The 24787-nt window shown below is 39.1% G+C and overlaps 2 protein-coding genes across 4 annotated transcripts in view; both read right to left on the bottom strand.

Moving 5' to 3' along the window:
- Positions 1 to 13692, bottom strand: part of LOC120106187 (kinesin-like protein KIN-7I) — a 36986-nt gene extending 23294 nt beyond the window's left edge. The window contains exons 1-18 of the mRNA XM_039119096.1: positions 13054 to 13692; positions 12871 to 12960; positions 11210 to 11328; positions 9276 to 9389; positions 9090 to 9171; positions 8929 to 8996; positions 8772 to 8846; positions 8483 to 8628; positions 8296 to 8398; positions 5798 to 5878; positions 5547 to 5615; positions 5402 to 5461; positions 5143 to 5304; positions 4232 to 4288; positions 3730 to 3966; positions 3571 to 3636; positions 3312 to 3497; positions 3124 to 3228 (exon numbers count right to left, since the gene is read on the bottom strand). Coding sequence (XP_038975024.1) covers positions 3124 to 3228; positions 3312 to 3497; positions 3571 to 3636; positions 3730 to 3966; positions 4232 to 4288; positions 5143 to 5304; positions 5402 to 5461; positions 5547 to 5615; positions 5798 to 5878; positions 8296 to 8398; positions 8483 to 8628; positions 8772 to 8846; positions 8929 to 8996; positions 9090 to 9171; positions 9276 to 9389; positions 11210 to 11328; positions 12871 to 12960; positions 13054 to 13177 — 1944 coding nt within the window. The 5' untranslated portion in view covers positions 13178 to 13692. The remainder of the gene's footprint in view (positions 1 to 3123; positions 3229 to 3311; positions 3498 to 3570; positions 3637 to 3729; positions 3967 to 4231; positions 4289 to 5142; positions 5305 to 5401; positions 5462 to 5546; positions 5616 to 5797; positions 5879 to 8295; positions 8399 to 8482; positions 8629 to 8771; positions 8847 to 8928; positions 8997 to 9089; positions 9172 to 9275; positions 9390 to 11209; positions 11329 to 12870; positions 12961 to 13053) is intronic.
- A 304-nt stretch (positions 13693 to 13996) lies between these two features.
- On the bottom strand, positions 13997 to 24483 carry LOC120103685 (magnesium transporter MRS2-1-like). 3 transcript variants are annotated; one of them, XM_039119094.1, is made up of 6 exons: positions 23860 to 24483; positions 20370 to 20498; positions 19942 to 20280; positions 19807 to 19854; positions 14999 to 15073; positions 13997 to 14621 (listed from the first exon to the last, which is right to left on the bottom strand). In XM_039119094.1, the coding sequence occupies exons 1-6, from the start codon at positions 24409 to 24411 to the stop codon at positions 14514 to 14516; spliced, it is 1251 nt and encodes a 416-aa protein (XP_038975022.1). In that variant the 5' UTR covers positions 24412 to 24483; the 3' UTR covers positions 13997 to 14513. The 3 variants fall into 3 exon arrangements, with proteins under 3 accessions (XP_038975022.1, XP_038975023.1, XP_038975021.1); XM_039119095.1 differs by lacking the exon at positions 14999 to 15073 and having other exon boundaries at positions 23860 to 24482; XM_039119093.1 differs by having other exon boundaries at positions 13997 to 15073; positions 23860 to 24481.
- Positions 24484 to 24787: the final 304 nt, after the last annotated feature.

The following is a 24787-nucleotide window of genomic DNA, read 5'->3' as shown; positions in this document are numbered from 1 at the left end:
TGCAAAAAAGGAGACAATGATTGATGGCATATCAAACATTTGATTCAAACAGCTTGCAATCATATGTGACAAGAACATACATTGGTTTCAAACTGATCGGAAGAAATAATAGAGAGCTCCCATACCCAATGGCAGATGATAAAGTAGTATAAAACTCAGTAAGAACTGTATGCAACAGCAACTTTTCTGTTAAGGGATCTAGTACAAGCTAGAAAGAAAGTTATTACAGGTTCATTCTTAATGTTCAATCAGTAATGAAACCTTAGCAACTCTACACTATACACAATTCTATTAGTTTCAAAACAACTGCAAAGAAAGAAAAAAAAGATTGTTTCAGAGGATCACACAAGGATATAAGGAATTATTCTGCACACTGTTTTATGGCCCATATGTCTGAACTAGAAAAAAAAACAGTTCTATCAAATTGAACCATGTTTGACCAATATGCAAGATGCATAATGTGAACTTCCACTGCCATCAAGGCATTGATTTTATTGAAAACTAAATACACCCAAACAGTTTGCCATTGGACAAGAAACCTATGAATCCTCATTTTCAACCCTAAACATTTCCAACAACGTTCAACTTCCCAAAGAAGCAATGGCATTTGACTTGACAAGAAAGATTGAAATTGGTTCACTTAAATATTATTAGAAGAGTATGACAAGTAATTCTTCTTCCAACAGAAAAGACTATTATGATGGATAAAAACCTCAAAAAACAAGACCCAGCTAATGCATGCCCAAGGTCATGATCCTTCACTTGCACATAAAACAGAATAAAAATAAGCATAATACATGATGACAGAGCAAACAACTGAGATAGAACAATACTACATGGAAAATCTTTGATGCTTAAGCAAATGAGAGAGACAATAAAGATAACTCAACATAAGGGAATATTAAGGTAGGAACTGCCACAAAAATACATGTTTGTGCAAGGTCAGAAGAACCGGTACCGGGCACCGTACCGGTTCTCTGGTGGCACGAGTCGGTACGGGCCCACGCTGTACCGTACCGGTCCTATACCAACAGAGAAGAGGGCGACGCAGACCGTCGTGGGAGAGAGGAAAAGAGAGAGAGAGAGAGAAGGGAAAGAAAGAGAGGAAGAGAGGAGGACGCCGGCGAAGGGTCGTGAACGCCGGCGGAAGGCCGGCGAACGCCGGCACCTAGGCGGGAGGCGAGGCTGCAGCCGCTTTCCCTGTTTCAAACGAAACAGAGGTCCGGCCGAGCCTAAAAAAATCACAATTTTTAGGTAAAGTCGGCAAGCGATTTTTTTAGGCCTCCTGCCCAGGCACCAGCCTCCCTCCCTCTCCCTCTCCCTCCCTCCCCCGCTCGCTCTCTCTTTTCCTCTCTTTCCTTCTCCTTCTTTGCCTCTGGCAACGGATTTCATTTTCATTGTCGGAACCGTACCAGTGAGCTGCCTGTATAGCTTGGAACGATTGGAACCACCCGATTCGGGACAGTTCCGCCGACCCCGTGTTTATGCATGTTGACCCAATCAATTGGTCTCCTTATACACAACATTTTAATAATGTTTTAGATACCGGTGCTTTGTGGATCTTAGTAACCAAAAGCGGAAGCGGGTTTAGAAGTGGTTTCTGATGCAGAGATATGGAGCAAATCCCTCAAAAAAGTTTAGAATAAGGAAACACAGAGGAACAGATGCAAGGACAAGTTTGTTGAAGTGGGTATAGCACCCTAGCTAGAAGTTTCTTGCTCCTAAGTTATGGACACACAAAAATCGAAAGCTAAGCACGACACTTCATACAAAATAGCCCTTTTGAAGCTCTTTAGCGATGCTTCCTTTAAGATTGCAGCGATCAAGTTGATCCCTACAAGGTATGCCGATGAATGACAGTGGACGAATTGATTATGGCAAATTTCTACTAACATGAAAAACGTAATCGTATATCTATACCCATGATCCCTAGACTTCATTTAGTAGATCGTATCGCACTTCCAAAAATCTGACAGGGTCATAAGTTAGATGAAACCCATGAACCTCATAGTAAAATCTGACAGGGTCATAAGTTAGATGAAACCCATGAACCTAATTTGCACCTTGCCGAAGAGAAAGGAGAGAAGTCTCCTCATTTCATGAATCTAATTTTCACCGTGCTGAAGAGAAACAAGAGAAGTCTCGCCATTTCATTCAACAAAACTGAGTAAAGGATCACAATCTAGCTACTTGTTATGGTTGTTTTAAAACCTTAGATGAACAGTAACTATCATAAAAAATAATAAGTAAATGCTAGCAACATAGTGCGATTTGTATAACAGTAATTCCTTACGAGAATAATTAAGCATGGGATAATAGTGACTACATTTTTTATCAGCATCAAGATAGACGCTGCGTTCAACAAGATCTCCATTTTATAGCATGTTGGCATTTTCATGACTTTCACAGGATCACCAGTTTCAATTATCTATGCACAAACTTCCTAGGTCCTGCTAATATGCATTTTTCACAGGGGGTGTATTAGCTGCTTTGAGTCAACCATGTAGTGGCATTTAATAGATTGTAGTATGATAAAAACTTGTTTGTTACATGTAACACAACTTACAACCTGCATACTATTTCCGACATCATTCATGACCTAATTCTTTGATTGAAGGTTCAGGATTACAGATCTATAGTGCATGATGATACCAATTTTTAAGGAGAGTATTAGACTTAATGAATTAATAACTGCTTTGCTTAACAATACAAAGTAACAACTAAAACTACTACAATATATATTTATAATATAAAGCTTGATGAGAAATGCATGCATGGATGATATAACATGCCAAAGCAAAATAACACAGAGACAACAAGGATGAGAAAATTGAATATGCATAAACCATTGATATGGATAAAGAAAAAAGGCCAATATTCACTGCAACTCAAAAATCATGAGACTTGGCAATTCAGGCAATCCAACTCATTGTCCAGGTCAAAACAACCTGGAACAGGCCTGCTTATTATGAGCAATTTAGGTAACTCATTTTCTGGAAATTGAACTACACCAACTAAAAACTGCAACAAGCAAAAGAAGTTTTGCATCACAAGATAATCTTGTATTTGAAAGCCTGGTGGAATAAATAAAGTTAGATTCTAGAAAAATTTAACTGATTTTACCTCTTCATACTTCTCCCTGAATGAAGCATTCTGTTCAGTTGCCAACTTCATAACATTTTCCAAATTTCTCTGCATTGCAACCTTCTCCATTTCTAGTGATTTAATCTGCATGAAACAAAAAAATAGTGTAATCATAATACAGATTTAAGATCTTAAACTTGAATAATGTACTAGACTTATAAAGAGACCTGATCCTGGAGTTGTTTGATCACAAAAATTGCTTCTGACTCTCTTGCAGTTAAGCTTTTACTTTCACAAGATGCACTCCCACTTATTTGACTCACTGAAGAGATGAAACTTGTCTTTCCAGGAGTGCTTTCTGATTCCACAAACTTACTGGTTGTGCTTTCAGATTCACTCTCCTTATTCCTTCTCTGCATGGAAGTGCTGTTCTATTTATAAGCAAACGGATACAGCATATAAGCAGAGAAGGGGGAGAACGAGAACCTGGGCATCATATTCTAAAATGTTGTCCTCATATTCTGCATGATTTACTGCCAATTCACTACCTCCCTGTAAGTAATGTAGGCAATTGAATGTCAAACTTCTAGATCAAATGGAGGAAAACAATGAAATGATAAAAGACACCAGAAACGAGCCATCCACCTTGACATGCATTTTCCTTCTGCTGGTAACATGCAACAAAGCATGTGCATCAGGAAGAAGAAAATCCTTGCATTCATTTTCATTCTCAGCGCTATCAGGTAAGCAGGCATCACCATTATTTTCATCCATTGCAGCTTCATTTTCATGCATTAATTCTTCAAAAGGAAGTGGCAAACCCATATCTCGCTCGTGTCTAATGGACTCTATAATACTAGCTGCCTGATCTGGAGTGTGGACCTGAACTTGAAGTATGCATTGTTTAATTTCTAAAATTGTCTTCCTAATTAAAAAGCTTTTCACTTAAAAAATAATTCAAATGGAATTCATATAAGATTATAAGAAGTATAAATGAAATCATTTAAAGGGACTACTCTTAACTGTGGAAGTCTAAACTCCCAGAAACAGGAGGATGAAGAACCAAAGATCAAATGTGCATTGGAAAGTGATTAGGTTACACTGTGATATATCTTATACAACAGTGGGTGCAATGATAAGTACTTACCTCATTCGTACCTTTCCTGGAAGAGGGTCCTGGGCACCATGTAACCCGTCTTTTATTCTGCAAATTAAGAAAAGGTAATAGATAAAATGCCAAAGTTGATGTACAGAAAAACATGCCATGTGAGAATTGATGCTGATAGGAGAACATTGCAGAGAATCAGTACACATCCAAAACAGTTGATTTGTTAATTTCATATAGTTGGGCTAAGAATATTGATAATGCAGAACATATACTTCATAATAAGACAAGCTACTAACAATCTAAAAAATATCTTAGGTGTATCCAGGTCAGCTGAGTCATACAGAAATATAACAGGCAATGCCAAAGATAAGTACTGCCACTATTAATCAGGTTAGAGATTTTAGAATTATTTTATGAACGGGCACGTGCATGGTATCTTGCAAAAAGAAAAGCACACCTGAAACCAAAGAAGGAAACAAAAAGAAGAAAAACAAAGGAATACATTAACCTTAAAATAGAGTGGTCATAAAACATACTGGGAGAAAAATTGTTCTGCATTAAAAATTATAAGCCATTAGAAGAAAAGATGTTTCATCAGATAGTGGCCTAGCATTAAATCCACCATATACCTAATTAATGAAGAGGGCATTGAAACTCTTATCTCATTTTATTTTGTTAGAAAAAAAGGCTGGAAAAAGGAGACTAAATTTCTCATCTATAACATAGGAATAAATTAACAGGCACACAAGGAAATTAGGCATTATCGTAGCTTGAGCAAGAGAATGAAAAGCTGGTCCAAGAAACAACCACATGGTCAATAAGTGAACTAAAAAATGAAAAATGACAATTATCTAAAACTATAATAATATAAAATGATTAGAAAATTCACATTCATAGAACTGATGATGGATCATAACATGCAAGCATTTAGAGAGCAGAAAAACAGTAACCTTACTGAGGTATGTTCTCTTCTCATCCCTTTCCGAACATAAAACCAATGAACTAAGATTTGCAATTTTCTTTGCTTGCTCTAGCAATCTCCTCTCACGGTCATCTTTAGCTTTCTTCTCCTCTTCCAACTCTAAAGCAATCCTCTCCTTCTCAAGCTCACTCTAAAGAACATGTCTGACTTAAGAACATGTGTAGCAACAAACAATAGAGTTGTCTTTTTAGAGAAGAAATATTAAAAAAGTTAAGACAATCACTGACCTGTAATAGTGTGTTTCGTAGGTTCAGAATTTCTTCCTCCAAATGCTCTGAGTGAGAGCTCTACAGTTTTTTAGAAAAAAAAATGCTTATCATGAAGGGTCTGAATATATATACGAAAAAGTCATACCAAAGCAACAACACAAACCAGCAGTTTTGCTCGAAGCTCCTCAATTTCTTTTCTCTGGCGCTTTAATAAAGCGGCATCCGTCAAAATCTGTTAATGAACAGAAAATGTAACCCATGGTTGTGTTGATAAACAGTTTGATACATCAAAAATGGAAACAGCATAAATGCATATAGAAAAGCTAATTCTCTTCAAAGAAAAACAAAAAACACGAAAATTTAGTAGTGCATGAAAAATTAAAGTGACGAAAATAAATTGAACAAGAGAATGACCTCATTAACGCATGCACAATTTGTAACACGCAAAGCTCTACTTGCAAACTGGAGAGTGTTTTTTGTCTCATCTGTATGAACCTGCATTAAAAAAACCAACTTAAAGAATAGAAACTGCTTCAACTAACATGACAACCTAAACAGAACCAACCAAGAAACTAGAGACACAGTGAAGTCAAATAATATCGACAAATGTAGAAGATCTTAGTGCCCTTGGTGTAGAGCCACTATTATTTGAAAAATTCAGTTGTCTCACTGTTACTATTTTAAACAATTGACACTATCCCAGCATACATGTCTACTCATGAACCATTTCTGTATGACTTTCTACATTTGTATATCTTTCTTGTTACCCCTTAAATTACATCGCTTAGAACCCTTTTATATGGTCCTTAAGCCATAATCCTCCACGGCATGCCTCATAGTTTGAATTTCAAAAATGTTTTCATATCATGAACCAACATTATACTATTTGCCAATAGCGTACTTCAGGATACCAATAATAAACTCATCAACTATGACTTTCCTCTTGAGATTTTGTTCACATTCAGACCAAGCACTAGCCCTTGACATAGGCTCATCTCCACTAGAAATCTACAAACTTACTTGGCTCATGACAAATGCTCTAGATATTTATCAGTGCTCCAACATATTCTTAAGAACAATGCCGCCATGGAGCTACACTGATGTAACTCTTGCACGGTTTCGAAGGCCAGGTGGGCCCTAATAATAACAAGCAATAACATATTCCCAACGATTCGATCATGTCATTTATGCACACTTAAGTTCATTAAAGGCCACCAATTTATCTCTGACCGTATTCCGGTATTCTAGCAAAATATCATCAAACTCACAAGACCTATTTTCAGCAATCACCAAAAAGTTTGCCTAAATCTGAGGAGGCTAGACTCTTGAAAAATTTCATGAGGGGAACCATGGTGTCACATGTTTCCCTTGGTATGAAATTCTACTTCCTAGATGATGAAAGCGACAAACTTCAGGACAATATTATATATAAATGCAGCATATCTTCATTAACATCCATAAAAGACTGGTGCCCTTCATCTTTTTTCACATCCCCAAGCTTCATCTAGCATCTTTGGGCACTCTTCCAACCAAGTAAAAAGAGAGTCAGAAATATCACTTCCTCTCTTCCCACCCCACTCCCCAAATGTCAACCTACTCGACAATCAATTGCCTAATGAATGTAATTGTATAACACTGGATTAACAATTTGTTCAATTAATTTCTAAGGTACATTCTTTCACCTTTTCCCTCTCCTTTAAACTGCCCATTATTGCAGCTATTTTGGCCCTGGGACGTTTAGGTTTAATATAAGATACTCCTACCTCATTATTGATACGTTCCATGAGCTGCTTGGAATTAGTTGACCTATATGCTCACTCTCATGTCAATTCTGATCCTTTTGGCATCCTAAATAATTGTTGTCGAAACATCTTTTCATTATACACTTGGTCCCATATATCTTGTTCCCTTTCATCGATGCAAATTTAATCCTAATACCTGCCCAGATCCATGAAACCCCATCTTCAGTCATGAAAACTTCCCCAGAAAGAGCATTAGCCCATCTATGTTAGTAATTGGTACTTTTCGTGCACCTCTAACAGTCTTTAGGCCAAGACAAGGTGAATATGTGGTTGTTGTGAGACTGCATCAGATATTTGTCCTCACAATCTAAATTTCACTAATATGTTGCAACACAGTTCAGATTTGGGTCTTTCATCTAAATGTTGTGGACAAGTATATTTAATTTGATAATAAAGATATAGTTCCTTCAAAATGAAACTCTTCCTTAAAGATTTTGTAATGAGCTGAACATGTTTCACAAGAAGATCTAATCACATAAAATTGTTAACACCCGTGTTATTTCTACATTTATGACTAGGCAATTTTATGTTTAATCATTCTAAGTAGCAGTATTTTTTTTTTGTTCTTCTTACTTGCTAGAAGCTTTATGCTAAATGAGATCATTCCATAATTTCCATTCTTTCAACTTGGGAGAACCTTTTAAGTGCTCCAATTTTTTCTCCTCCAAGAGAACACTACAAACTTTCTCCTACATTTGCCAGGCAATTCCACTTACCATATAACCCCAAGTGGAAAGTTATTATTGCTATTTTAGCTAAGGCATAATTGTATCCCTAAGTACATTTTCTGCACCTAGAGACTGTCATGTCAATCCACATGTGCTATAAATCTTCCTTTATTGGATCTTGATTAGACAACTACTAATGATAAGTATAAAGAACAAAGCATAAGGAGAAATTCAGAGGCCTAGTATAGTAGTAAAACTGCAAAATAATGCTACTGATATGATCATGTGAATCAAGAATGAGAGAGCTAAGGAATTCATATCAGCATAATAACATGAAATATAAGGAAACAGCACAGAGGTAGATCTTTACACAAGGGTTTACGATATTTTAATATGACAAATTTAGTCCTTGCTAATGAATTTGTGGCAATTTAAGTATTACCTGTGCAAGCGTTATGTTACAAATGATTGCAGTATTTGCATTTCCGCCGAGTGCAGGTTGCAAAATCCGAGTGAGCTTGCTGTCCCGATATGGAACATGACTCCTATCAGACATTTTCACCATAAGGAACTGTTTGCAGTTTACATGATTAGTCAAAATAACCATTGCAGCAAATCTTACATCTTACCCTTGGCTCTCTGCACCTTCGCTTAGCTTTTTTATAACAGTACCAAGTGTCAGTAGGCTTTTATTAATATGGGAACCCTCTTTTAGACGCACACCTTCTGCACCAGTCTTTGCAGCACGTTCTGAACCAGCTAAATCCACTAAATTCTAAACATACCAAGAAAATTCTCAGGTTTACTCATGAGGTGACAATCCAAACAATACCCAAAGAGAGAGAGAGAGAGAATAAAAGAAATAGATAAAGAATGAAGAAAAAGGTGATAAAAGCTAATATGTCCTTCATCACATACCAGAACAGAAACGCGAACTGCATCACAAGAATCAACAATATCACTATCTTCAACTTTTTCCCGACTCTCAACTATCTGAAGTTCCACTTAAATAGTAAATAATAAAGGCTAAAGAACTTCATTGTTAAATATACAAGGTCCAAGGCATGAAAATTACCATGCGAAATATTGTATGAGACCTGCTACTGTAAAGATTCATGTTTGTCTCTCCAATGTGACGATGAGCTTCATGGATGAAAATAAAACATAAATTTCATCTTTCAATTGTTAGAAAATAACCAGTGCCGTAAAATGAAGAAAGAATGCAGAAAGACCTACATTCTCCGAACTCCATTAAATCAAGGACCTGTTCAGGGCAAGTAACGATTTCCTCTCTCAAACCAGCAACATATATGCCCCTCTTCAACAAAAAGGAGGTAAGTTACAAAAAAAAAGAGGAGGGAAGAATTACTGGATGGATCATGAGAATAACGATATGTTTAAATAAGTCAGGATGTTTGATACCTCAATACTCTCGTGAATTTGTAACTTCCGATGCTCTGGAGCCAACAAATCATTAATTTCTTCATTATATATTTCCATGTAAGACATGCGAACAAGGAATTCCCTGCCCAAATCCTAAAGGAAAAAGGAAAGAACAAATTTTTGTGGTCAAACTTATCATTTTTTTTCAACCTTAATTATCACAATATGCTTGGAAAAATCATGTGGCTGAGTAATGCTAACTATGAGAAAGCATGGTGTAGTTTTATGGACAGGATACAGCATTAGTTGATGAGAGAGGCACCGGAGTCTGCTATATTGAGAATATCGAGTTAAGCCTTGGAGATTAAGGGTCTAAATATTTGTAAAACAAAAGCAGAGTATCTGAGATGCAAATTTTGTAGAAACGGGAATGAAAATGAGTTCATGATAAACAAATTCTGGGCAGTTTCATCATCTTGATATTATTAAACAAAATGGTGGACAGATAAAAAAGCATCTGATTTTCAATTGATTGGCATCCTCTCCTATTGGGCAGGGTTTCAGGTTTGATCTCATATCACCACTGTATTTTTTCACCATCAACACCCCACCCCCTTGAAAAAAAAAGATCAACGCACATCGCATTGAATTAAAAACTGATAATAAAGTGACAAAGTGCTTACACGGTGAGATAAGATTGCTGTTGCCGATAAAGAAAATTTTCATAAAAATGCAGAAAGACCCACAATGTTGTCCAGTCTAGAACACTAAGCAACTATAATGATCAAAGCAAACAAGATGAGAAAAGAATGGTGAGGAATGAACATGCTAAAAAGGCTTAGGAGTTGCACCAAGAAAAACATGCTGAGGAATTATTTCAGAACAAAAAGATAACAGAGAAATTTCTAAAGATACAGATTGATGTAGTTGAGGTGTTTTAAAGTGCTGTATGGTCATCATGCGCCTGCAACGCTTCAGAGTAATCATACAGGATAAGACTATAGTCAATGATGTCTGTGGGTTAGGATGTAAGAGAACAATAGGCCCAAAATGCCACAGTATAGTAACATATCAAAGATTAATTTCTTAAGTTGCATAAGAGTAGGGCTTGGATATATCAGACAGATTTAAGAGTTGTGAATATAAGATAAGGTCAATAGTGCTGCACTGAGCATAAATGTCAAACTCATGAGGATCAGGAAATGGCAAAAGAAGTACACCAATAATCAGGATAGAAGATGTGAATAAAGAATTGAAAAAGGAGCATGTTGATAAAGGAAGTACTGTTTAAATTCTCTTTCTTTTCCGAGTCACTACCCTTTCTGTCCAAATCACTTCCCCTTTTCTTTAATTTGCAAATCTCAATCAGATAATTCTTCTCTGATAACACCAGCTCCTGCAGAGATTTCTCGATTTCAAAATGTCTAGAAGCCTTGAGCACATACAGTCATACTCAATTTGACGGAATTGTTTGATCTTAAAGGAGATCTTCTATAATTTCTCATGCAAGGACAGGCTCAAAAAATTCATCCATAAGGCTTTTTAGTTACAGTGATTAGTAATAAATACACAACCAAAGAAAGAGGAAAAACTATTGGCAGGCTGTGAATTTACTCTAGTCCATTAGTCCAGATTAAGAACACAGTGTTTTCAAATTGTCACTCACAAATTACTGGATCTTGATTATGCATTGTTATACTTCAACCAACAAAATCATGCTTTAATTTAAAAAAAGAAAACAGAAAAAAGAAAAACGTCAACTGAAAATTAAACTGTCACACTGGGTATTTTTCTGCAGCAGATTAACTTTTTGCATTTACCGAACAAGTATCATCAGAAACACTGAAGCGTATCTTCCACATTAGGTAGCTTTGAAACAACATCTTGTCAGCACAAAGCATACAGAAAGACCAACAAGAAGGAAAAGATTGAAAGAAAGATAGATATACAGAGAATAATAACAAATAGAACACCTCTTGAATACTCTGAAATAAGTCATGCACGGCAAGAGGGATGATCCCTGGTTCAGTGACAGATCCTCTCATTGTGTATGTCTTACCACTATTTGTCTGTCCATAGGCAAAGACAGTACCTGTCCGCAAAGTAAAAAGAAAAGGATATGCAACCAAGCATTAATCGACACTTAGAATACATGAGACGTTATAAAATGAAAAATGCCATGTTTGATGGTATCATCAATTAGATTGGAGTAAAAATAGGCAAAAAGTTATTAAATTATTTATCAGTATACACAAGAGAATGGAAGCAGTAGAGATGCATCCTGTAGTATAGATAGTTTACCTTCATGCTGAATTTATGGTTTAGAAGTCCAATGAAAAAGAACTTAATTACAAGACATGATATGTCTATAAATTTTATCAATCACAAATTCAAAATACAAGTGAATGGTGAGAACGATTGTGTGCCAGTTACAGCAACGTCAGCTTTTTTATAAAAGCAAGAGATAATAGTACTTTAGCAGATAAGGAAGTTCTTTTGCCAGGCAGCAATAAAACAAATACCAAAGAAGTCACTGCCCCATTATCAAATCATGCATGCTTAATGTAAAAATACCAAATCACTAGTCTCTACCCTTATTTTTGGTCACAACATAATACAATCAGCAAAATCCAGTCTTTATATTGCAAGCACTAGCAGGTAATCAGATCATCCAAGAAAATTTACAATGGATAGCCTTCTTCACATGTTTTAAAATGTGAAATATCAATGCTAATTGTGCAGTGTAAAACACTAATATGTTAGTGCAACAACCTTTTTGATGAACAAAGGAATGATCAAATTGGAAAAGCTAGACACTTACAACAGTCTCATAGGCCCGAATACGTTACTGTTCCACTTAGATGTAAGAACAAGGCAATCCTCCCTATGAATATCCACTTGGCCATTCACTAACTACAATCTTTGGCAACTTTCCAACACCGAACCTGTATGTCCGTGCCCATTCCATATAAATGCAATAGTGAAAACAAACCAAGAAATAGGGTCCCTTAATCAGTATGCCCAATGAAATTTAAAAACTACAGTCAAATTTCTATTGAAGTGCACGAGCTCAGTTATATAAACTAGACTTTTACCATTTGTTTTTTTTTTAATAAAGTGGGTTTATGCAATTAGTAGAGCAAATCAGATGCTGCTAACATATACATGTATAGAGATGAAGCTGCTATAATGAGAGGTGCAAACTTAGTATGTTCGACATTTCCAGTGGTATATTTCTCTACCAACAACTTGTTTTCAATTTAGATGAGGCAGCACTATCTATACTGGAATGTTCAACCGTATTTGGCACCAGTACACACCATATTATTATAAGCAATATCTTGCTCGACACTTTTGGTGCAGCTAGAAAAATCAATTCCGGAATTACGATAAAAAATCAGTTGCCGAACAATTATTCGAACAAATGCATCCATCATGATATTGCTTTGCGATCTCGTCAAATCAGAGGACTGAAACAAGTACAAAATATTAGCACGTACATGAATAATGAAAGAAATCAAGAAAAGAAAAAACTCGCACCAATGAAACAAAACGAACGAACAGAGAAACAATGAACAGAGATTAAACAAGGGGACGGAAGGAGGCTCATGGGAGATGCAGTTAACTAGCGTACCGTTGAATCCTCGAACAACAGAGGCCACGATATCTTTCGTCCGAGCCTCGTAGACATCCAAAGTCATGCAGTCTTCCCCAAAAATCCTATCTGCCGACCGACGAGATGAAATTAACTTGGGATCAAGAAACCTAAAACATAGGGTTTAATATCAAGAAACAAGAAAAGGAGAAGAAACCCAACCGAATTCGAATTTGGTCGACTGGTTGGCGAGGTGGATGGAGTTGCTGGAGATCCTCCAAGGGGTGTTCTTGGCATCCTCCGGCGAGAGAGGCCTCGCCCTCACCGTCACATATATTCGCTCCATCACTGCAAGAAGAAACGCGGAGAAGACGGTTCACGGAGGGAGAGAGAGAGAAAGAGAGGAGAAGAGAAGGTGAGGGGGAGAACGAGAGAGAGTAGGGATTAGATCTGGACTGTGGAGGAACTGGCACTTGGGCGAAATAAACCTCGGCCTCCGCCCTCTTATTTTCCCGCTCGAGAGAGTGGAGCGAGAACGAGCGAAGTGACAGAAATAGCCTCGGAACAGGAGAGAGAGGTTGGCAGGATTGATAGTGGGATGGACAGTATCCGACCACGGTTTTTTGGTCCAATAAAATTCGGATACAAATTTGGATAATCAATTCAAAAATGCGGATATGATGCAGATATACTAGATTTTTTCAGATCTTACTAGACCTAAACTAAAAAAAATTCAAATATCATATGAGACAATAATTCAAATATCCATTTTCTAGTTTCTACCTGCCAATTACAACCAGTGACAATCGTAAGATGCCTTGGAGGTGCAATCTTGGACAACTTATTTTTTATAAAGTTGTTAATTTTTATTATTGATAAATACCTTTTAAAATTATATTTTTTTAATTGAATTTTAGATTTATGATTTTGTTTTTATTGCTAGTTTTTATCATTGAATTTTACTTAAATTTGAATAATATTTTAAAAAATATCCAATCATCTTTATATTCAAATAAAAAATGAATATATTTAATATCCGATTCATATCTATATTCCATTTTCTGCTATATCTTTCGTAGATGATTGTCGAGCAAAGTAATGGGCTATGAATTATTCCACATGCAATAGACGTTGGAGTGGAGATGAATGACAATGACAGAGAGTATTGAAGGGATAAAGATCTTTCTTTATTTATGCGTGTGTAAAGGCTGCTTTACAAATCTCTAGAGTAAATACTTTTGATATATTAAAACAAAAATTCACGATATTAGCCAGCCATTCATCTTCCTCAAATAATCAACGATGAATCACCACTTTTTGATAAAGAAAAAACCATAGCAATCCTCTTAAAAAACAAAAATGCTGCAGAAAGTAAGCAACTTCACGAAAGAGCTCCGTAACAGTAAGGGCTTACAGAATTCATATATAAGCACTACCTGCCATGCCAGGTAACAAGGAAGAACTGCATTTGGTGAATATATAACTGCAAAAACATTTTTTAAATTTTTTTTTGGAAGAGTATTGAAATCCTCCTATTAAGCATGTCGGAACCAGCGATGGAATTATAATAAGAAACTCCTCACCCAGAATGCCTCTCAAGACCATGGGACCTCATCTAAGCCGCTGAGACGCTGGCACATTGAAGCACAACACTGAATCCTATTTTATTCAGCCAACATTGACTAATATAATTTTGTGAACTTCACCCAATTTTCCTTTAAAGCCAGACATGCCAACTTATACAAATTTCTGCTGCCCACAAGATCCGTGGAGAAAGAAGTTGCAAAAGTCTGTTAAGATGAAAATATAGCAAGAAAGTTAGAAGCGTCACTAATATATCCTCTCATCCTACAGTAGCAATATTACTTATATCCCCTAAGCTTTTCCTCGGAAGAATGGTATATATATAGGGGATAGAAATATGATGGCCTCTTATGCAATTGCTGCTTCTGAATTCATAGCAGATTGCACTGAGAGAAATCAGTTTCTGTCCTCTATATCTGCGACGTGCCTACAAAGGGAATAATCTTCTGTATCTAAAATAACATAGGAAGGAGCAGAATATAACTACACCGGACACTCCAGTGATTATAAGCACCCACTGGAATGCTCTCGGTTTTTCAAATAATGTTATTGAAAAATTCATGCCAAAGATCCCTGCAACAACCCCAAAGATGGCGACAACAAATGTTGCAACTGTTAGCAGCAACTCAAATTGGATCAGTTGATTCCGAACATTGTCCTGAAAGCAGAGATTCAAGTCAATGATGAACAATTCAGTGGGTAAAAGGGCTTAGAGTGTCTGATGGACTTACACTACTCTACATTTTAAGAAAAAAGAAACAAATATCTTTTCACGAAAAAAAGAGATACGCAAATATCAATTCTTTCATCGACAACACTAGCATTCAGTTTGTGCAATACACATTATTATTTTAGAAGAAAGACTACTTGATACGACTGTCATCAATCAAGAAATCAGGACAGAGACCTTCCTATGTAAAACGCCTCTGTTAACCTTTCAGTTTTCTTCTCCGTAACTAATTTATAGAGAGATGAGCACATGAGGACGAATAAATATAATAAAAAGCAAGTGCAGGTAGGGTAGTCTCTTAGAGCAGGGGAGTGTTGACACATGACTATTGTGGAGCCAAAGTGGGCAGTCGTGCAATTCAGAGTCAGCAGAACAGGTACCGAGCACCGTACCGGTTGCCCGGCGAGATCAATCGGTACGGGCCCACGCCATGTTGTGCCGTGCCCATACCGACACAGTAGAAGAGACAGGAGAAAGGAAGAACAAGAGAGGAAAAAAGAGAGAGAAGGGGGAGGCCAGCAGAGAGCCAGTGGAGGGCCGGAGAGCTGCCGCGCGGAGGAGGCAAAAGCTGGAGAAATGCCGGAAAGCTACGGAAAACAGTTGAACCGGAGACGCACCTTTTCCGCAATTAGCACAAAGGGAGTTCTCACATTCTGCTCTTTCTCACCAAGACCCCTCCAGTCTCTTGTTTCATTCGAAATAGGGGCCGGAGGGGCCCTTTTATTTTGAGATTTTAAAATATTTTAAAAAATAAGTGAAGTCGCCACTGGGTTTGCCGACTTTTACTTAAAATCTCCAAAAATAAAAGAAGCCCCTCCAACCCCTGTTTCAAAAGAAATAGAGAATCAGAGCGAGTGCCTCTTCCCCAGCTCCTTCCTCCGCACGACGGCTCTCTTGCCTCAACCTTTCTCTCTCTTCCTTCCTCTTCCTCTCTCTCCCTCCCCCGCTCTCTCTCTCTCTTCCTCCTTTTCCTTCGTCTTCTCCTCCTCCAGCGCCGATCTCGTTTTCATCACCGGAACCATCTCTGTCCGCAGCCGGTACGGCTCGAGACACCCCGAACCGGGCAATTCGGGACAGTTCCGCCGACCTTGGTGCAATTGCTCTTTTATATGGTACTATAGTTTGATGGTGCAACAACCAAGTCATAGAGTCCGGGACTTCTAGTTTCTATGCATCCAAAAAGCAGAGAAAGAAAAATACCACGGTCAAAACACCCAGATAGGGTTTCTTTGATTGTCAAGGTGAACAAGTAGTTGCTTAAATTCGGAATCCTCTATGTTCTATAAATTCCTACATAAAAACAACTATTTGCTTAATTTTAGAAAAAATATACTTAACAATTTGTACTTAAAGGTTGTTAGGAGTCTTGTAAGTAAATCCCCATGCAACTTGAGTTACATAAGCGGGCCAACATGCTTGTTTGAATGCCTACAAGTAGAGTTGATCATGTGTCGGGCTTAGGCCAAGAAAATGCCAAATTTTAAATACACTCGAACCGAAGCCCAATTAAAAATGAATACTATTTTAGGCCCAAGGACCGACCCATGATCAGCTTTACCTGCAACTCAAATTGCACAATAAATTGAGTTGCTTGTTGGACTATAACTCAAGGCTATCATGTGGTATGTTGAATCGTGGTCAAAATGGCCGTGAGATAAGTTGCAGTTGTTCAAATAGGTATCTTAATTTAAGAAAAAAAAAATCTCTTTATTCTATCTGGATCAAAGCTTTAGCACCTCACCCCATGTTATTGCCTCCCTCCCTTTTGGTGCCCCATCTCAACCTCACCTCCCTCCAAATCTCCCTAATCGTACCTCACCAGACCTCTCCCCAATCTCTCCTCCACCTCCTTCACTACCCCTCTCCTCTCTCACCTCGCTCTCAAATCCCTCCTTGTTGCCACACTTGATGTTGTCGCAGGCCTCCCCCACCTTGGGGAAGCCCACAACCGCCTCCTCTATGTCAATCTTCACCGTAGTAGCTTCCTCATCACCCACATCCTCTATCACCTTGCCGACCACCGTGTCACCACCCACCCCTACTCAATCCTCATCTTTGCCCAAATCCTGCACTCCAACCCTTTCCTTTGAACCGCCCTCATTTGCAATGCTGCCCTCACCTATGGTGACATCCACCCTCCTACTCCTCCATCACCCACACCTCTGCTTCTACACCACCATGCACCACCTCTAGCCCCCTATCCCACACCTCTCCTTCACCTTCTTCACCCTCCATAAAGCCATCACCGCTGCCCGCTCCATCCCCATAGGGGTCCAGGTCCACACCCTCGCCCTCGCCCTCGCCATCGATAGCTTTGATATTAACCTCTTCATCCAAAATACCTCATCTCCATGTACGTCGAGTGCTCCAACTTAGCATCCACTAGCAAGTGTTCGACAAAATATCTGTCAGATACACCATATCTTAGACTTCATTGATGTTGGCGACATAGGTTCTATTGAAGGGCTTTTAGAGTAACTTTGGTGAAGAACATGGCATGGTATGTTGACCCGGCTCGTACCAGCCGGTTCAGCCTATACCGGACCAGTCCAGTTTCTGACCGGTCCGATTCAAGCGTGGAAAACGGCTGCCCCGAGAGCGGTACAAGCCCGGTACCGGTGCGAACTGGACCGGTTCGCACCAGTACTCGCCCTCGGGGAAGCGAGCCTGCGGGTGGGGCAGCACACGCCCGTGCGAGCACGTTTAATGCCACTCTGCGGCATTTAACGCGCGCGGCCGCACACGTTTTTCTGTGCACGCTATGCGTTGGCCGGTTTGGTACCGGTTCAAACCGATCTGAACTAGAACCATACCGGTCCAGTAGGCGACCGGTACGCTTACCAGTACCGGTACAGCATATCTTGGAACATGGTGGCACGAACTACCATAATCACAAGATAGGGCCACACCCCCTCTCCTCTCCATCTTTCTAGTTTCACCACTCTTTTCTCCAAACTCTCCTCCAAACCATGGTATGCTGAACCAGCCCGTACCGGCCGGTTCAGCACGTACTGTATCGGTCCGATCCCTGACCGGTACGGTTTCGTAGTGAAAAATAGTTCCAGCCCTATTGGGGCTGGAACCGAGCAGTACAGAGCCCGTACCGGCCGGTATCGGTCGGTATAAGAGCGAATCGGACGATGCGAATCGGACGGAACCGGACTGATTCCAACCGATTCGCCTATTGCGAACTGGCACCGGCATTTAAATGCCACTAGCTGGGGAATTATGCCGCTCTGTGGCATTTAATGCCACAGCGGGATGCCACAGCCCACTGTGGCATTGTGGCCGTGCACGCGCCACGCGCCGTTGGCCAATTCATTATAGGTACAAACCGGTCCGAACCGGTACCGTATCTGTCCGATAGGTGACCGGTTCTGTATCAGTCCAATAGGCGACCGGTACGCCTACCGGTACAGGTACAGCATACCTTGCTCCAAACACAAAAAGTGGGTTTCATTGTAAGTCAACCGTTACAACTTAAGTTGCAACACAACTTGAATTGCAGTGTAACTTCAACTATAGGGCTTCAAACAACCTCTTAAATCAAATGTAAATCATTGCTACTATATACATTCATGAAATCTATGAAGAATGGTTTGCAATGTAATTATTGCTCTACAAAGAGTGTTTTGGACTTTGGAGAGCACAAGATTTTTCAAAAATTTATACAAATAAGCTACCAATCACATGTTTATCAATACTAGAACTTTGTACATTTCATAGCTCAATGATCTACTGAATTCATATAATTTATCTTGTGTATAAACTAGTGGAATAAATTAAATATCAAGGCATGTGACTGCACCTAGGGTGGTCTGGCTACAGTTCTACAATAATATTCATGTGTGCTGGCAAAAGAACTTATTTATTTTCTCGGTGAACTAAAAAGTATTTCTTCAAGCCAATAGCACTAAGTCTTATGGTAATCACAACAATAATGCTCAATTTTTGTGCTCAGATTGAGGGCACTTGAATTCCCTGAAATCGGTAATGGGATTTTTGATGAACTTTATCCTTTTACCCCAACTTCTAATCAACAATTTTGTATTAGTAAGCTACAGAAGACAACATGCTCGAGTACATACATATAACTCCGTATTACTATGTTTTGAGAATTAGCTGCACCTGAAGTTCCCATCCCACTGTCATTTAAGACTCATCGCAGGCATACATCATTGAATTAGTGGACATTTCTTGTTATTGAATTTTTTTTACATGATCGAGGCACATAATATTATCCCAACAGAATTTACTTATCTATAGTTATCATGGAACGCTACTCTAATGCTTGTATAATAGCAGAGATATCAGTAGACGTCATCATCAGTCACATGTCTTCACAAGAAAACAAAGCACTACTATTACAGGTTCGCTAAAATGTATATAATACATCTATCAGAACATTGTCACATTATCATCAGAAATTAAAGAATCACTTGACTTGTAGAAAGAAATGATTTTTATTTCTCTCTTGTTTAGTCATCCGATTTGACAAAATAGATCAGAAAGAATCAGTTGTTCGGATCATGAAATGGCTTATGTGTCATTAATAATTTTTTAACCCCTTTGGATCAGCTCAGTATGGCATTGTATGTTACAAATATAATCACGAGCAAGGTACAGCATTAACCATAAAACTCAGGAGAAGGGAAAAATACCAGTTGAATGTTGATAAAATCTTCTGTGTCATCAATGTACTCCTTTAGCTGAAAAGATAGTGTAGACAACCAATCTTTAGATATTTAAATTATGCCAGAGAATGTTATAAAAATAAAATAAAATTCATTGATTACCGAGGTCAGTTTGTTAAGAGTGCTATCAATGACCACAAAGTAAGCTTCCAACAGCATCTCCAACTCCTCTACGTTTTCGGTGTTGCCAGAACTTTTCATACTATCTTCTTGTCTGCTTCTAGCAAGGCTCAAGTTCTTCTCAACAAGCTTGCGAGGTTCAGGTGGTGAAGAAACAGGTGAAACTGGAGCAGAAACTGATACTCCAGCACCAATACAACCAAATCCTTGCATAGACTGGTCACTGTAGAATGATGCTTCCTTTCGTCTTTTCTTCTCCGTAAGATACATTTCAGCCATATCACCATCATCATCCATCAACTGCTCTATCTCATCCCGAGCCTATCCAAGCAAAACTTTAATGGTATTAAAAACAGCAGGAGAGAGATATATATGAAATTGCTAAGCGGCAGCTGACATTAAGGGTCTACCTTTTGAACTCTCCTAGTCAATGCAACGAGCCTGCTTTTCAATCGGCGCACATGTTCCAAGTTAAGTGTGCTGATCTTTGATGTCAGCTCATCTAATGCAGGGTATGCTTCAATTTCTAGTTCAGCAACCTAATGAATTTTACAGTCATCTTCAGTTTCTATTCAGGGACAAAATGTAGACACACACATATGATATTAATATCAGCCAGCCACGAATCATAAATAATTGTTATGCACTTCAGCAGATGAATAAGATCCACAATTAGTTAAATACAAAAACAAAAGATACAGGTTAAAATAAGAAACATAGAGGTGAAGATTCTACTTCAGGTCTCATGAACTGGTTTGAACTAAGTTTAAGCATACATTTGCAATATTAAGGATGCATTCACTAGGGAAAATGGAAACAAAACTGCATTCAGAATAAACCACTTGAGAACAGCACCTTTACATATGGTGGCAAAAGGTGTCTAACATTGACTGATTCAATATTTTCTTCAAAAATTAGAAATATTGGTCCATACTTTCTCAAAAATTTAAAGCATTGATTCCTTTTCTTGTGAAAATATACACATAGTATCTCAAATATTTTCTGTTTGTTGGCAGTGGTCAATGGGCTCCTGGCACCTGTGGTGGCTCCTGGCACCTGTGGTGATAATAGTCCAGGTGTTAATTATCTGCAGTTCAGAACAGGGCCAGTTAATTGTACACAGTGGGTAATCGATCAACAAACAAGTGGGTCACACAAGAGTATAAAGCCCCAGAACTTCAGTGGTATATATTATAATTCAGAATTGTAGACCCAATATATAAAGGATCTTGCTTGCAGGTTATTGTTAAGAGTAAGCGAAAAAGGAGACATCTATTTATGGATGCACAAAGGAATCCATGCGTGGGTGAGTTATTTTATTTATAACATAAATGTTTTAAGATGCACCTTCTCAGCTACAATTTTTGACTATGACTACAGAATCCACATGCATTCATGTTGTCATATGATATCAATGCAAAGCTATTTATAAGCAATGTAATCGTACCCAATCACCTCTTGCCACTCGCACAATTGCTAAGTGTTTGAGAGAGAGAGAGAGGCATTCTTTCTGTAGTTTGAAGGCCAAACAGGGTGGAAGGGAATACTGGTGAAGCATTGTCTATATGCATTTCATATCTATATATTTTTCACACTCTGACAATTAGTACAATATCCTGTATATTCAAATTCAGAATGGAGTCCTTATTAAGTCCTAGTGTGCTACAAACACACATAACCTTAATTTTATGATTACCCATGTGAAAGAATGAGCATTATGTACACATAAATCTCAGCATTCATTGAGGCTTTGAGAGGGGCATAGTATAATGTGATAATTTCAAAAGATAAATAATGTGGTGGTCATTTACCTATGGTGGATGGCGGCCATGATCTATTTTAATATCTTTTAAGAGAAACATCATTATCCAAGGTTTTATTGAGAAATACAGGGAAGAAATTTAGTGTCCTTGTTTAGAGCATAATCTTAAGCGAGAAAGTAGTCTGCCTTACTTATTTTGTTCTGGAGCATTTCCCTGCCTTCTTACAAGATAAGGATAACTTGAGAATGGAGATGAAAAGTTGAAAGAACTTCTTGGTAAAGCTTCTTTTCTTCCATTAATGGATTTCAGTGCAGCACGGCATGATGTGTTGCATCAAAACATGCAGCACTAGCACACTGCCAACAGTGAACTAGTACTTAGCATGATGATATGCCAATACATGCAAGCATTGGCACTAAACGACATGGTGAACCATGATCTAAATCTTCCAATGCTAAGCCGGCATGCCACTAGTACACCAAGGAATGCATTTTAAACTACACAATTTGGTTATGAAGCCCTGCAAACATGAAGTTTTATGTTTTCTTTGGTTTGTCATTTGGGATTCTTATGCACTACGATGTCCTCTTAAGGATTGTTGAAAGGACCAATTTCCACAAAAGTTTGTGGTTAGGAGAGTTGGCTGTAGTTTTACGCTTAATTTTTGGAAAGGCTCTGCCAATTTTCAGATGAGGCTTCACTATCTTCAAAGTCTTCTAAGGTCAAAATGTGTGAAGCAAGCTAATGTTGGGTGTCGGACAACGATAAGTGGTACCTGATTTTGAAGGAGATTCAACCAACAATTCAGTTGAAAGACTTAGAGGAAAGCAAGGGAAAATTAGGAAGTTTACATTTCAAGAGGATCTTGATAGGAGCATAGTGTCAGTAAATACAAAGGAACACAAACGTAGCAAGCAGAGACAAGTTCACAAGGCATGGTCCAGAGATCTCAAAACATCTTCTTATCTTTGACCCTATATTGGATTTTCTAAATCTCTTCAGTCATCTTTGTGTGGCAAACTTTCACTACATTTTCAAAATATGAAAAACAAAATTTCTTTGTGAAAGTGAAAGCAAGAGCCCGTATGAGAGAAAGTCCAGCAACCAAAAAGAGGACAGAAATAGACTCCTTACTGTCAAGGAAATTGTCTATATATTATAGTTGTCTGACAATAACAAAATTCCTTCTCTTTCATAGCCGGCCGGCTGTATCAATTTCATTTGCATTTGAAATTACGCAGTTTGCTCTCACTTGATTTTCTTTGTCATGTTCCTGATTCATCCACTTCCAATGGAACATGACCCAGTTTGACCCGGACATTTGCTCTTTCCGTTCACGACCTGTCATGCATCTTAATGATACTCTTTCTCAAGTCAATACAGGTATCTTGACTGTTCCAGAATATATCAAATCAATAGGCTGGGTTGCTGGGTGGCATCATTTATCAATTGATTAGTGATGATGGTCTTGTTTCCACCGCAGTCCAATACCTTGGATTGGACTATTGAAAATTTGGTTTCACATTCATGCACATAGCATGTCCTTTGATGGTCTGTGCGGTACACTTCTAAATCATGAAGCATTCTCACCATCAACCAGGTTACTCTTCAATTCAAAATTCTGCAAACAATGCCACTAAAGCTCCTTCCAGAGATAAGTATTCTTCACGCATCTCCAACAACAAACTCCATGGAAACCAATCCAACAACTCCTCAAGTAGCAATTATTCAGTATTTTTCTAGAGTAGATTCACAAATCCTTTTATGTAATCGATCAAGATCCATTTAACAGTCTTTTGCCTGCACCAACTGCATTACTATGTTATGCCCGCAAAGAGAACACCCAAGGTACCGATACCATATGTCCGATAACAAACCAATCCGGTACCATGTTAATGAGTACCGATTCAGTCTCAAATACTATATCCATTTTCCATGCAGGAGGGGGGACAATCACCACACCATATCACTGTTGCATCAACCATCCAAACTCTAAACTCGTTTTGTACTCTTCGACCAATATCGGTTCAGTTATCGGTTTAGGTTCAGGTTGTCTCCTAAGCCACTATATTAGAGCAAATCTCGCATGAAAGAAACCTAGAGTCTAAAGCGCGAAACAAGGGAATCAAGATGGTACCTGTGCATCAAGGAAGGTGCAGGCGGCCTCGAGTGCGACCTCGAGTGCCCGGAACTCGAAGGGGAGGCAGTCCGGCGGAGTGGACCCGCCGGCGAGGGCGTCCACAGAGTGGGCGGTGAGGCGGCGCTGGAGCTCCGCGACGTACTGCAAGACATAGACGTCGGAGGAGTTGAGGAGGAACACCTCGTCGGCGGTGATGATGCAGCGGATCTGCTCGAGATTGACGACGATGGCCTTCTCCCGGCCAAGGATGGTGGAGGGGTAGACGAAAAGCGGGTCCAGGAGGCGGAGGTCGCGGGCTGGGAGGTCGCACCGCCGCATCATCGTGAACTTGTCCACTTCGATCACCTGCGAGCCCCCCGTCGTGGAGTCGACGCAGATCCACGACCGGCGGCCCTGACCCCGCTTCTTGAGCCCCAGGAAGTCCATGCCCTGGAAGAGGGGGCGGTGCCCGGCGCAGGCGGCGGAGGGTTCCTGAGGATTCGAGGCCGCCGGTGTGGCGGTGGCGAACGAGGGTTTGGGCGGGAGGAGCCGCTCTTTGAGCTCCGCCATGGGAGGACAGGGGAGATTGGCGAAAATTCTCTTCTATTTAAACGTATCGGGAGTACGAGATCGTCGGAACGTGTGGGCTCCCACCGCCCAGGCCAAAACGTTATCACTGGGATGAGGCACGTCAACGATCCGTACCGAGGCGTAGGACCAAGATTTTTCCAAGGTTTGGTTCAATCCCTGGCAAAAAAGAAACAGTGGCCTATTTCGGGTTAGGTTGTGTCAATTTCGTGTGGGATGTTGAATTCTAGGTAGAGCTAATTATTGTACCAAACTTAGATGGAGAAGAATGTTGCGATTCTGGGACTCAAACCAGACTTGAAGGTTAGGAGAAAATTCGGTGATTCAAGTGGCTTGCTACTTTGCAGTCTTACTTGAT

The sequence above is a fragment of the Phoenix dactylifera genome, unplaced genomic scaffold (genome assembly GCF_009389715.1).
Source record: "Phoenix dactylifera cultivar Barhee BC4 unplaced genomic scaffold, palm_55x_up_171113_PBpolish2nd_filt_p 000488F, whole genome shotgun sequence".
Lineage (NCBI taxonomy): Eukaryota > Viridiplantae > Streptophyta > Magnoliopsida > Arecales > Arecaceae > Phoenix > Phoenix dactylifera.
Note: the sequence above shows the minus strand (reverse complement) of the source record. Positions and strands in the feature narration are given on the sequence as shown.